Genomic DNA, 13307 nt, shown 5'->3' on the forward strand with positions numbered 1-13307 from the left:
GTCCATGTGTCAATGCTCATTGTAAAAACATATCTTCAGAACACTACAAAAATATAGCATGGTGCATTTCCTATTTTATTTTATTGTATTCAGGTTTCTGATTGTGCAACGCATCTTACTCAAAAATGATATATGCCCCCTAACCTACCACTCATTCCTTGCTGCATGAATTCCTCAAGGTCAACCAGTGGGGCCTACAAACCAAGTCCTTTCTATGCTTCTTGAACAATTCACAAAGTGTGACCAGTGATTGAAGAAAGAATACCACGTTCAGCTACTTAGAACTTATAAATGATACGACAAATAGGTGAAGCAACAGAGTCAGAGGCTGAATTAGGAGGAAAGAGCAGAGAAGTCTAGCCTCTTCAGTCCTGAAAGGGGTCTGGGATGGATCCATTATAGGGACGGATCCATTATAGGGACAAAACAAATAAAAATAGATAACAGAATTATTCAGATGCTAACTGTTGCTGTACCTGAATAACCATCTTCTGCTTCAGTTGGACACTCCGGTTGTATTGAAAAATAAATGTTTGGTGATTGTGCTTTTGACAAGTAATTTTATAGGCCAAACCAGGAATCTGTCACCACTTAGTTGATGGCATGATTAACAGGGTACAAACATGGTAACATCAATTCTCCATGTGATATGTTCTCCACAGGTGCTACAGCTGCAGATTTCAAAAAACAACTCAACCTGCTTAACATGAAGTATACTCTTATACAGCAGCTACTGACACAAAGCTAGTCCAGAGTATCTACAAGCATTATGCAACCAATGTAGGTAGCTGCAACAGACTAATCTTCACAAATTATTACATGTGCAAAGATTAAAAAAGGGACCTAGCAGGTTGATAATGATTTTGGCATCTGAGCTACATCAACTTAAAATTCCAAACACAAAAAACAAAAATTTCTGTCAGGAGATAACTTAGATACAAAGAATGCAGTCTTTTTACAGGCTCTACATAAACTAGAAAAAAACCACACCTGCACACCCATCAGCATACCTTAGGATGCAATGGAAAAAAGAACTATACCAAGATGATCTTTTGACTGTGATAAGCTTCGGACCAAAGCAGAGAACATAGTAGTAGATACGGCAATTCATAAATAAAAAAGTGATAAACTAAAAATCAAACATAACTGGGATCTATTTCCTTAACTTTTCTGTGACCTCAAACCAAAGTGTATGACACCTTGGAAAACCACATTTTGAAGCAGAATTTAAGGCTTGAAGACAAATACGTTAATAGTTATTGAGAAGAGTGCAGGCTGTTTAGGAGTTTTTAAAAAAAAAGAGGCCCTACAAGCTCTATTAACCTTGTCAATTAACTGATTTGTATTTAATGAGAGCATTAAAATTATTGTAGAATTAAAAGTCACTGAATTATGAAGGTCAATGTAAAATAGAAATAATAACAATGAGGATCAGAGGATCTCAGTGCTGCGTGGCCACTTTACAAATTAAATTAAAGTACAATCCTGACACTTGCAGTAGCTACTAGTTACAGCTAATCTGAGAATGCCCTGTTTTTAACCAACTCTGTTTTCGGTCTCTTCACCAACTGTCAACACGTCAGTATATTGTTACTTCCAATCTCATTGAGATCTTATCCACACACACCCTAACAATTTAAACAACTATAACCATTGGTTTCCCCCTTTTCTACTCTGCTAGTTACACACCCTCCCAAAAAATCTGCAACAGGCTTAAGGAAGGGTCACCTGACCCGAAACGTTAACTGATTTCTCCTCACAGATGCTGCCAGATCTGCTGAGCTTTTCCAGCAACTTCTGTTGTTTCTGATTTCTTTTTCAGAAATCCATGTTGACCTTGCCCAATCCTACCATTACTTTCTAAATGTTCAGTTTTCACATCTTTGTCATAAATTCTAATATGTTTCCTACTACTGATGTAAGGCCAACTAACCTGTGAATTTCTCATTTTATCTCGTCTTCCTCTAAGTAAGAGGTTTATATTTGCTACTTTCCAAACTGCAGGAACCATTTCAGAGTCGGCAGAATTTTGGAAGATGATTGCCAATGACATCCACCATCTTTTATAGGTATTGTTTTCAGCACTTTGGAATGTAGATCATCAGATCTGGTTACAGGCTGCAATTCCTCATTCCAGTTAGACAATTGCAACAGTTAAGGCTCCTCCACATCTACTTTCTAGAACCCTATACCAACCTCACTTGCAGTCATACCGATCCATTCCACGAACCAAATCAGATGTGCCTAAGCTAAAGGATGTAGTGGTCTCCTGGAAGCGTGTCTAGGTAATTATTTTCCTCCTCAGGTGTGTCGCAGTGTCTGCAGCACTGCTTTCAGCTCACAACTCTGAGCCGAAATTCATCAAGCTGCAGACAGGTTTGCCTTGGATCATTTAGGTGTCCACATTCATGCAGCTGTCCTGCTATCTTTATATTGTTTAATAAATTAAAATTTAATCTGTAAAATAATGTCTTTAGTCCTTCCTGTGCTTATACTCTTAGTATTTCAAAAATAAAAATTGAAATGACTTTCCCTTGTTGACCCAATGTAAACTTAGTATGCAACATCAGTTTGTAACCAGTCTTTACACCATATATCTCCTTTATTTTAATTAACCCAACAATACAATTCAGCATTTTAGTCATTGCACTCATTTTGCCTTTACAGCAATTATAAGTGTTAAGCAAAGTGCAGTTACACATCATTTTGTGTTTCATCTTTAGCTGTTTCTTTCAATCATACAGAATGGGAGGTCTTTCACCTCAAAATACCTGTTCTGGCTCCTGCTAGATCTATCCACATTTTTGTATTGAATTATACCAGCCACTGATTGGTACAATAACCAAATTTTCATAATTCAGAGTAATTATATTTTTCATTATTTGACTGCTTTTCCTTAACATGAGAGAGGTTAACTATTTGCATAGTATCATAGAAGAATATAGCATAAAGGGAGGCCACAATCAGCTGAGCCTATGCTATTTTCTTTCCAATTTCTGATGCCAATTCATATACAGATTAGAGATACTAATGTAAAAGTCAGAGCAAGAATAGGCCATCTGGCCTCAGAGTTCACCTGTGATTGCATTGAATGTTATGCAGTCAAGGCCTTAACTCTACTTTGTTTATATGCACCCGTCCCCAAACACCCCTTCTAGATCGAAATCTGAGAACCAGAATCTTAGAAGTCACAGCTACAATCCTGGAACATCTCACTTAGCTTCTAATGGCCAATGAACAAGTTCACACTGCTCATTTTCCTTCAGCCAATTCCTTATACAGGACCATTTGTTTCAATTTTAGTAAGTGCCTTTAATGAGAAGTATTGTGGAAGTATTCAACAGCTTGCAAAATCAAATATTGTTTTATTCCAGGGTTAATAAAAAGCAGACATTTCCTGAACTCAGCCTGATGATAATGCTCCCTTTAACACAGAACATTTCTTTCACAGCAGTGACGATTGCCGCTCAGCATTTTATGCTGTCTTACAAAATCTGGACATGAGCAATCAGTTCACTGTACTGGGATGTTTTCCAATTAAAGCTACCACACACAGGTTTCTTCTCATCAAGATTATGCATCTACTGAGCAGGTTCATCTTAGCCTGAGCTGGTGTTATACAAGTAAAACATCAGCGCTTACCTCCTGAGGTTTGCCGTGTTTTGCGTGGGGACTTTGGTTGTCTCTGATAAGGATCATTCGATCCATATAATTCAATCGTGCCCAGATTTAGTAGTACAGTTTTCTGAATGTAATCAACCATTGCAATGCCGTTACAGTTTCCGAACACCAAACTAAAGAGAAAAATGCATTATTAGTACAATATCTTCTGTACACAAGCTGAAAACCTGCTTCCTTCTTCGTGAATGTGCACCTGGAACGTATGGACGGTTGGCTGGAAAGGACAACGGAGTATATTCTAACAATGATTAACATATATCCCCAGTTCGAACATTACAAACAAAGACTATTTGTGCTTCAGTAGGAGTGTAGAACAACATACCATCTTTAGAATCCGATATCCCCCCCAAAAAAAGGACTGGATTAATGGTCTGCACTCTTGGCCATGTCCAGGCAAAAGACAAGAGTGCATCACTCGCAACCACCTTCAGCCACCTGTGAGAAATTGATAATTCATCTCAGCCTCCTCCCGAGATCCCGAACATCAGAAAAACCAGTCTTCAGCCAAAATATTTCATTCCAAGTGATCTCAAAAAATGGCCGAGAGGACTGGACAGAAGAAATGTTATAGGCCTCAATAACATGTATTGGTTGCAGCTCTGAAAATTTGTGCTCCAGAATTAGCCCCTAGGTCCAAGTACAGACACAACACTGGCATCCACTTGACAAAGTACACAATTACCCAGATGGGTGTCATCCACAGAAATGTAGCACAAATCCAATTGGCCAATCACCAGTCCATTTCCTACCTTCAATATTAGCAAAGATGATGCAAAGTGTCATCGATAGTGCTAGCAATCAGAATGCCCCAAACAATAATTTGCTAATCAATGCTCAATAAGTTTTACCAAGATCACAACTCAATACAGCCTTGGACAGAAAGAAAAATTTGAGACGTGATGAGTGATTGCCCTGCACATCAATACAGTATTTCACCAAAAACACAAAAGCAGCTAAGGAAAATTGAAGTCAGTGGAAATCTAGGCAAAAGTTATCCCTCTCTAGTTGTTTAAATGGGGTTCTGGATGAGTTGTTTGTCAGTTATGAAAGTCAACAGCATACATTAGGGAAATTTGCTTTGGACTTTACACATTTGTACCGGATTTCTGGAACACAGCAACCAGGTCAGAATGCTCATCAAAAAGGAAAGCATGATTAAATTTGGTCCAAAAGGTAGGTTTTGAGAAGCGTTTTATAGGAGGAGTGGGTGAGGGAGAGAGAGGGTGAAGGAGTAAGGGGCAAGGCCTAGGAGAAGAGAAGGAGGGCATGTAAGACAGTGAGATACATTGGCAGTTAGAATTGCATTACAGATCAGCATGATTTCACTGATTGACACTAGATGACCTACCCTTGTTCTTATGCCCCCCGAGGTTTAGGAAGTTAATTCAAGCTACACAAGTGATAGGCAATGATCATTTCTATAAACAGATTTCAAACGTCTCCCTTTGATGTTTAACCACATTACCATCACTGAAACCCCAGCATCTATATTCTGGGAAGTTATCTATGCTCAGATATTGAACTGGATCAGTTAAATAAATATTATAACTGGAAAAACATGCCGGAGCCTTGAATTCTGAGGAACGTAACTCATCTCTTGATACCACATCCCAAAGCCTGAATACAACTTACATGGCACATGTCAGGAGCATGTTGAAATACTCTGATGCCTAGGCGAGTATGGCCCACCACTCAGGAAGCTGGACAGCATCCAGAACAAAACAGGACACCCCCTCAGCACCCCATCCACCACCTAAAATATTAACTCACTCCATTGATGCAGAGGCAGCAGTAAGCACATGTGCAAGGTGCGCTCACCAAGTCGCCTTAAACATTAGCTCCTGCTCATTTTCAACACCTGGAAGGGGAAACAGAGGAATACCACCTGCTGCAAGTTTTATCCTGTCCCTGTGTCCCCAGGTCAATTGTGTGAACTTACACCAGATGGGCTGCTATGGTTCCTTCACTAACATTTTCTCAAAGGCAGTCAAAGCTGGGCAACAAATGCTGGCCTTGTCAGCAACACTCAGATCCCAGGGGCAAACAAAAAGTAACAGGCAATGTCACTGATAGCATGGTCAATGGGCTCAAATAGTTTGCCAGCCATTAGGTTCAACCTCAAAGTGATTATGTAGAAGGAAGCAGCCAGTAGCTTTAGAATGGAGATAGTGGTGGAGATTGAAGACAACAGCTTCAGTGCTTTAGTAAGTAACCAGAGTAAATTTCCACCCATCTAATCCTTGGTGTCACACAAACATACAAATTATAAAGGATAGGCCATTCAGCTCCTCAAGCCTGCCCCACCATTCAATAAGATCACAGCTGATCTGACTGTACCCTTACCTGAGTTCTTGGCTAGCCTGACAACATTTCGCCCTCTTCCTTAACAAGTAGTCAGGCAATCTGGGACAAGTCAGAGGCAGTGGAAGGAATGAAATGTGGTAGTGAGATCAGGTTGGATCTTATTTGAGAATATGCAAAATGTGATAGACTGTTTTTGGATGAAGTTGCATATAAACAAGAAATAGGAAGGGGGTCACTGATAGATCCGCAGGACTTATAAAAGCAATGGCATAAGAGTAGGAAGGGAAGCCATTGCAGGTGATTTACAGGAGGAACAAATGCCAAGCAGCAAAGAGAGGAGAAATTAAGAGTGTTTTGAAAATGTAGACACAGGGTCAGAAAGAGGACAGTGTAAGAAAAGGTGGGGTACTAACTCTAACTCTATCAGTGAGAACATACAGACGAATGTTGGCCAGAATGGTGGATACAGTCTCTGGCAGAAATTAAGGATTACCGGGAATGAACAGGTTAGTACCTAGTCTCACCTCATTCAGAAAGAGGAGGATTGATTTGGAACAAAAAAGTTAACTTGAGATCTAATGGAACCAAAGCAGGAAGCATATTCAGCAGTAGTGCAACATTCTATTTTAACCAACAGAATTTAGGAAAGTACGACGCAGTTTATTGCGCATAGATGATCAAGAGACTTATTAACAGTAAGATAGGTACTCACAGTCCATATGATGAATTCACTGCCAGGCTGCTTATTTGCTGCGGAGGTTCGCCATTAACCCAAACCAGCTGAATCACCACTTCAGCCTGATAGCCTGCCCCTTGTTTTAATGGAGTACTTCTAATTCTAGAGAAGAAAATGCATATTAGATCAGTAAGATACCTTTAAAGGTTGCGCTAATTGCATTGAGTCTAATTAATGTCTTCTATTGCTTGGAATTGTCCTTGGATCTAATTTAGATGAAAATAAACCACCTTCAAATCACATTAACTAAACAAACAGGAAGGTTTGAACTTTCTCATCAACATTTCTTCTTTGTTCTCATCCGTGATGGGTTCCATAAGCATAGGCTTGCCTCAATATATGGATGGAATGGAGAACACATCTAAGCCTGACTCTGACCACACCCAAGAGCCTTTGTTAATCGTAGCGGAGACAAAAATGTTCTAGTCAGATTAAAATGCCAGATGAAGAAATCCTATATTACCAAATGGAGGTCATCTCAGTGTCAACTGGGGATTAGAACTTGGGGGAATGCTGGAGAAACCTCACAGCAGGTCAGAACCTTAGTTCTGAAGAGGCATACCAGACTCAAAATGTTTCTCTCTGCACAGATGCTTTCAGGCCTGCTGAGTTTCTCCAGCATTCTCTGTTAGTTTCAGATTTCCAGCCTTCACAGTATTTGCTTTTGTCTGATAGAATGAGGCGCCCTTTCTGGTTCAGCTACAGTTTCAAACTGTCTAATGGTAAATTTGGTTTTCAAGTACAAATTGCATGAAGGCCATTCTGCAGTACTGTACCAGAGAGCGCAGAACGAGCAGTATATGAATCATTTCAACTTTTTTTTTTATTTGAAGCAATTCAGTAATTCAAAAGGTGACCTTTTTTTGTTAAATATGAAAAGTTAGCCCTTGATCAATGTGTATCTAGGTGGTAATGCTGGTTATGCTTCAGGCCTTACAATCCAAAAGCCTGAACACTTCTTTTCCTTTTATAATTTGGGATGTTTGGCAGTGTTCCACTAGGTTTATGGATGCTAAGGTTGATATTAATGTTCTTGTGTAAATAGGATACCACGGATGAGTGTTTTGGAAGGGATTCTGGGATGGGATTTCCACCTCTTGTATTTTTTTTCCTATCTCCATTTTGAGTTTGTTTTCAAAAGGTGGGGTGGGTGGGGGGTCCGCTCATTTTTGATTTGGTAAAACATTGTTTACTGGAGATAAATTCACTTCAAGCCTTTAAAAATTGTGAAGTGGTACGGAGGTCACACGTCAATTGACATGCCTGAAAACAGCTGCCACATTCAAATAATGCAAAAATATTTATTAACTTATCTAAACTCATTCCATTTTGGTCAATTCTTGTCAGATAAACACGGAAAGGGACTGGACACATTTAACCCGAAGTTCAAATGTTATCACAGCACACTTTATATACAGTTCAATACTGCAAAAGGAAATTAGAGGTAAGTGAAAACTGAGGCGCTGGCATTGGAAGCTATTGACTTGCTTGGATTTATATTTATAACCTAACACAGCGAAACTATTACATTAACTGTGAAATTGTTTCATCTTTAGCTTGTAGAGCTTACAAACAGGATTTGAAATCCATCTTAACTGAGGGTAATGGAAATTTGTTTTCTCCTTGCAATGCAGTGACCAATTTTTCACATTTATTTACAATCGCCCATAATAATTTATAATATTCTTATTGAAACTCAAAAGGAACATGATATAAACAAAGTTTGCTTTAAGCGTTATCTTTTCAACCCTCAAACCCAGTGCCCAGAACTAACCTACACAAAAATACAACATCCCCCAGCATTCCCATATTTGACAATTAAGGTAAGGCCTTCTAGTACATTCATGACCATTGACAGTTTGAATGGAGGAGCTGCACACACAGTTTTAAAGGGCTGTCATTTCCCAAAGCAGAGGTAGACTTGAGGGATTAACCTCTTTTAGAAGGGATTCATCACAGTTTATAAGAAAATTGCACAATTTGAGTTTAATCAGTAACATGTTATTTGTTAGGGATCAGTGGTGGGATCTGAATACCCATGTCATATAAACAACAAGTTCTAAATGGTATGGCATAGTTGCAGTTAATACAACACAAACAAATATGGTGTGGTACGAAAGCTAGCATAAAAGAGATTGATCTTTTCAGAAACTTCTGGACTAAGCCCTAGTGCAAAATTATGATGGCAGAATTTCCAGGAAATTCTGGGTCATTGCGATTCATGCCAATGATTTACATAATACATCAATCAACCTCAAATTAAACCATTTGCTCACATGAAATATGATGCCTCCCTTCTGAATTTAAGCACTCCACTGTGGATCATACCTTCAGCTGCCAAAGCACTAAAATTCTGTAGCTGCTTAGTTGTACAGGAGATGATGTTCCCAGCTGATAGTAATAATGTATGAGTCAGATTTCAGAGAAACATGACTGGATGGTGGAGGTCAGTCACTAAATACATTTACAAGAAGCTGCTAATATACTTTTTACAAAAGAATAAAATTTATTACATTTGGAAGAACTCTGAAATGGTCCTATTACAAATGCCAGAAATAAAGTTTCAACTTCTTAACCCTCAACAATCTTAGATATTCAAACCCAGGTCAGCCTGCTTCCATTTGAAAGTTATTGTTCAGTGGACACAGCTATAATTGATTTCTTTCTGGAAAACTTCTGCATTCATGCGATACAATCTTCTTTGGTTGACATCACAAACTGTTAAATAAACTGCTAACACAACTGACTTGTTCTTTTACATGTTCTTTAAATGCATGTATTCAACAGTCTTACATCTTCTTCTCTGACAACTTACAGAAATGTTTTCCAAACTGTTCCCATTCTAACCCGATATTGAGGCTTTAAAATAGTCACAAACCTTCAATGGGAACAGGTTAGGGAACCATAATCACAAAGGCCAGTTAGAGCAGCAGCACAGCTGTTTAAACTTTGTTACAGGCAAATGGCATCGATTGTTACATCAGAATTTCAGCTTGGGACCCAGCCCTAACACCACTTTGGGAAGTTATGATCAAAACCCATTGCTTCAGGAGCTTTTCTCTCACTAACTTCTAAGCTCCTTAGGACTTCTGTTTTCAGCCCTGGCTCTTTCAGAGCCTGCTTAACTGCACTGATGATATTACAGGCCCTTTTCTCTCTGAATGACCTCCTCTCTCGGAAAGAAACATGTATTTTCACTGACCTTCTGAATGATTCAGTTTTTCATGACAAAGAGCCGGTTTCTCTTTCCTGGTGTTTGGGGGATCAGAATACCCTCCAATAAGAGAAATTACAATGTTAAAAAAACCCCAAAACCACAGACATAAATGTCAACACCCTCAATACATATACAGAGTTGGGCCTGGCAGTAATGCATTCAGTAAAAGACAACAACACAAGAGGAATTCTACACTGTCTGACTGCTTTCACGAGATCCTGGATACTTAAAATGCCATTTCTTTCCACTGCCTGATGCAATCAAAAGATTGATCAATTGTATTGGAATCTGGCTGTTAGTACTCTGCATACCTTGCCAATTTCTTGGGGAGGGGTTAGGGGGAGAAAGAGAGATTCCCAAAGCCAAGTATTGTTGCAACATCATTTCCAAACAGGAGAGATATTGAGAACCATTGTGATCTGATCATATTCCCTGAATTGGTCTTCCATGGAAAATAATTGCTTGTTCTACCCATCATACTCATTTAAACTGATAGTGTATCATACTAAGGAAGATTAACTATCAGACATCATGAACAACATGGACAATTGGGAAATGTTTGATGTGGTTGTGATACGTTTTGTATAAATCATTATAATGAGAGCCAAAACGGAAGAAACTTCATTGCAATTGCAATGAAGTTCAGGTACTATCAACCTGGTTCATTTGCAATTCTCACCAGAACGATGATTGTAAATCATCAGCCAAATTAGAAGGGCAGTTAAAGGTTTAAAATATTTTAAAGTAACAAGTTAATCAAGAGGGTTTGGGTCTGAATTGATTGAGGTTGGGGCTCCGATATGGAATTTTGCCTTTATTTTTTATGTCAAGTTTTTTCTAGTACGTTTTTGTGCTTTGGTGTGAGCCAAGGCTAAATTGTGGAGGGCTTTAAATTATTAAAAGTAATCAAGGTGTTGTCATTTAAACTAGTTTAGAAGTTTTATATGAGGGTATCAGGTCATTTATTTTAATAAACAAGTTTGTGGTTGAGCTAAACCTAGTGTCTGTCCAATTTTGTACTTTATAAAATTCTAAGACCCAAGAATCAATGTAGGCGGATACTGGAACTGCTTATTGTCATAGCATACACTACTGCTTGGCAACGGCCCAATCTCCCCCTTGTGTCTCTATCCTTATTTTTTAAGCACCGAATTACCTACCTATAGGTATTTTTAAAGCCTCATTTAAATTCATATAAATGAACTTCCAGACAACCCCAGCAGCAGTCAGAATGCAAAATCTAAACTAATACCATGTCCTTTCTTTGTCATACAATACAGAAATACAAATCAAACTTATTCATGGTTCTGTCCATCGAAGTACCCAAGTTGTGAAATAACATTAATATATCATGAGTCTTCACTACAATTGCTAAAAATAGTAATGTGGCTGAATATTTCCACCTTACACTCAAGACAAACATGGGAATCCCAAAGTTTTATTGATCACAACAATATCACAGGAGAAAAAGGGTGAAAAAAGGTCAAGTTGATCTTGATTGACCAAGGTGTGGCCACAGAGAAAGCAAATGGGAACTACAGACTCCCATGCTTTCAGACAATTCAAAACAATTGTAAGTGCGGGCATGCTGCATGCTCAAGTCTTGTGGGCTTTTTGAATTATACTTGCAACTTGAGTTGCATTTCCAAAAATCATGACTAATTGTATCATTGATAACAATAGAAATCAATGTTAAAACGAGAGGGGGGGGGTTGGGCTCTGTAGAGCCTTTAGAAGAAAAACATTGAAATATTATACCTACACCCTCCAAGTTGAAATACAGTGCCACCTATATATTAAATGGATAAGTCCTTACATTGGTAAATCAAAAAACAAAATAAATTCAAAAATATAAAAAAAAGCTCTACAATACTGTTATGGATTGAGCAGGTTCCATCTAGTGGCAGAAGGTGGTTAATGCAGCTGGACTCCCAGAGCTACCTGCACAAACAAATTACTGGATAGAGCCCAATATTTCACTATAAATTCAGGAGGAAAGCAAGGGCCCAGGAGCAAAGTCAGAAGTAATGGGAAACCAGATCTGGATTCTAAAAGAAAGAACTGGAGGTGAGGCCCAGGGTAGATTTGGTGGATGGTATGGCATTTCTTGGTCATGATCAGAATATGCATGTTCGGTTGTCTGGGATACAAGTAGTGTAGTACCAGACATTCGTGCACAATGCAATGAATATTGGCACACATGCAAATAGTACTAAAAGAAAGAGTGCAATGGGAAGTGAAAAAACAGGCCCCAAAGAGTAAAGATTAAATAGAAACAATGCTAAGCAGGGCAAATGTTAAATGAGCATTCTTTATTGTTTCTGTTTACAAAGAACAGGTCCTTGTACTGTAAGTCGCTTCTTGCATCCATAAATGAATCACATTACAAGCTTGATTAATAAACAACCAATTTAAGCCAATGTAGCTATTAGCGCATTCAATAGTTCAGGATTGTTGCCCTGTTGAGGAAACACATCTGACAGGAGAAATTGTGCTTTCGGTTTTGCAAGTGTAGGCTGGTTGGTGCTCTGTACTCTGCCCGTTGAGGAGGCACATGCCATTTGACTAGTCAAATGATTGTTGGGACATGTATGTCTAGATAGATGGCATCACACCAACAATGAAATCTCTTGTTCAATTGTATAGTAGGCAGAACATCTTATTGGATTAATAACAGCATCCTATTGGTGGAAAATCCCAGACACATCGCCACTTCATACAACAGCATAAAACAGTTTGCTTAACTTGTACAAATTTTTGAGATACTTTGCATTTCCAGGGAAACTTGAGGCACTTTTCACAGATCCAAAAGCAGCAGCTGTTGGCCAAATTGCAAACTTGCATGATACATAGCAAACAATAATTTGACTGGGCTAGGCATTGTCCAAAAGAACAGGTTTGCTGCATTCTATTTCTGCATTGAGCTTGCAAGGACAGCAAATACTTAGGGCCTCATTTACAATAGATTTCATAGAATCCCTACAGTGTGGAAATAGACCCTTCAGCCCAACAAGTCCACACCGATCCTCAGAGCACCCACCACCCCCAGACCCATCTCCCTATAACCCACCTAATCTACATATCCCTGAATACTACAGGCAATTTAGCATGGCCAATCCAACTAGCCTGCACATCTTTGGACTGTGGGAGGAAACCAGAGCAAACCCACGCAGACACAGGGAGAACGTGCAAACTCCACACAGACAGTCGTCCGAGAGTGGGATCGAACCCGGGTCCCTGGAGCTGTAAGGCAGCAGTGCTAACCACTGAGCCACAGTGCCGGTCTCCTAATAAAACCAATCTCGTAGTATGTGGAACTATACAAACCTCAACCTGTGTACTGAAGTGAAGGTTATATTTGCCATAGTC

General features: G+C 39.0%; 1 protein-coding gene across 4 annotated transcripts in view; it reads right to left on the reverse strand.

Annotated features, from left to right (window-relative positions):
• The window catches only part of stxbp5a (syntaxin binding protein 5a (tomosyn)), a 174938-nt gene that overhangs the window by 63218 nt on the left and 98413 nt on the right, over positions 1–13307 (reverse strand). For all 4 annotated transcript variants that reach the window (XM_048600658.1, XM_048600656.1, XM_048600654.1 and 1 more), the window contains exons 15-16: positions 6698–6823; positions 3643–3794 (exon numbers count right to left, since the gene is read on the reverse strand). In XM_048600658.1, the coding sequence (XP_048456615.1) occupies positions 3643–3794; positions 6698–6823 (278 nt within the window). The remainder of the gene's footprint in view (positions 1–3642; positions 3795–6697; positions 6824–13307) is intronic.

The sequence above is a fragment of the Rhincodon typus genome, chromosome 9 (assembly GCF_021869965.1).
Source record: "Rhincodon typus isolate 14 chromosome 9, sRhiTyp1.1, whole genome shotgun sequence".
Taxonomy (NCBI): domain Eukaryota; kingdom Metazoa; phylum Chordata; class Chondrichthyes; order Orectolobiformes; family Rhincodontidae; genus Rhincodon; species Rhincodon typus.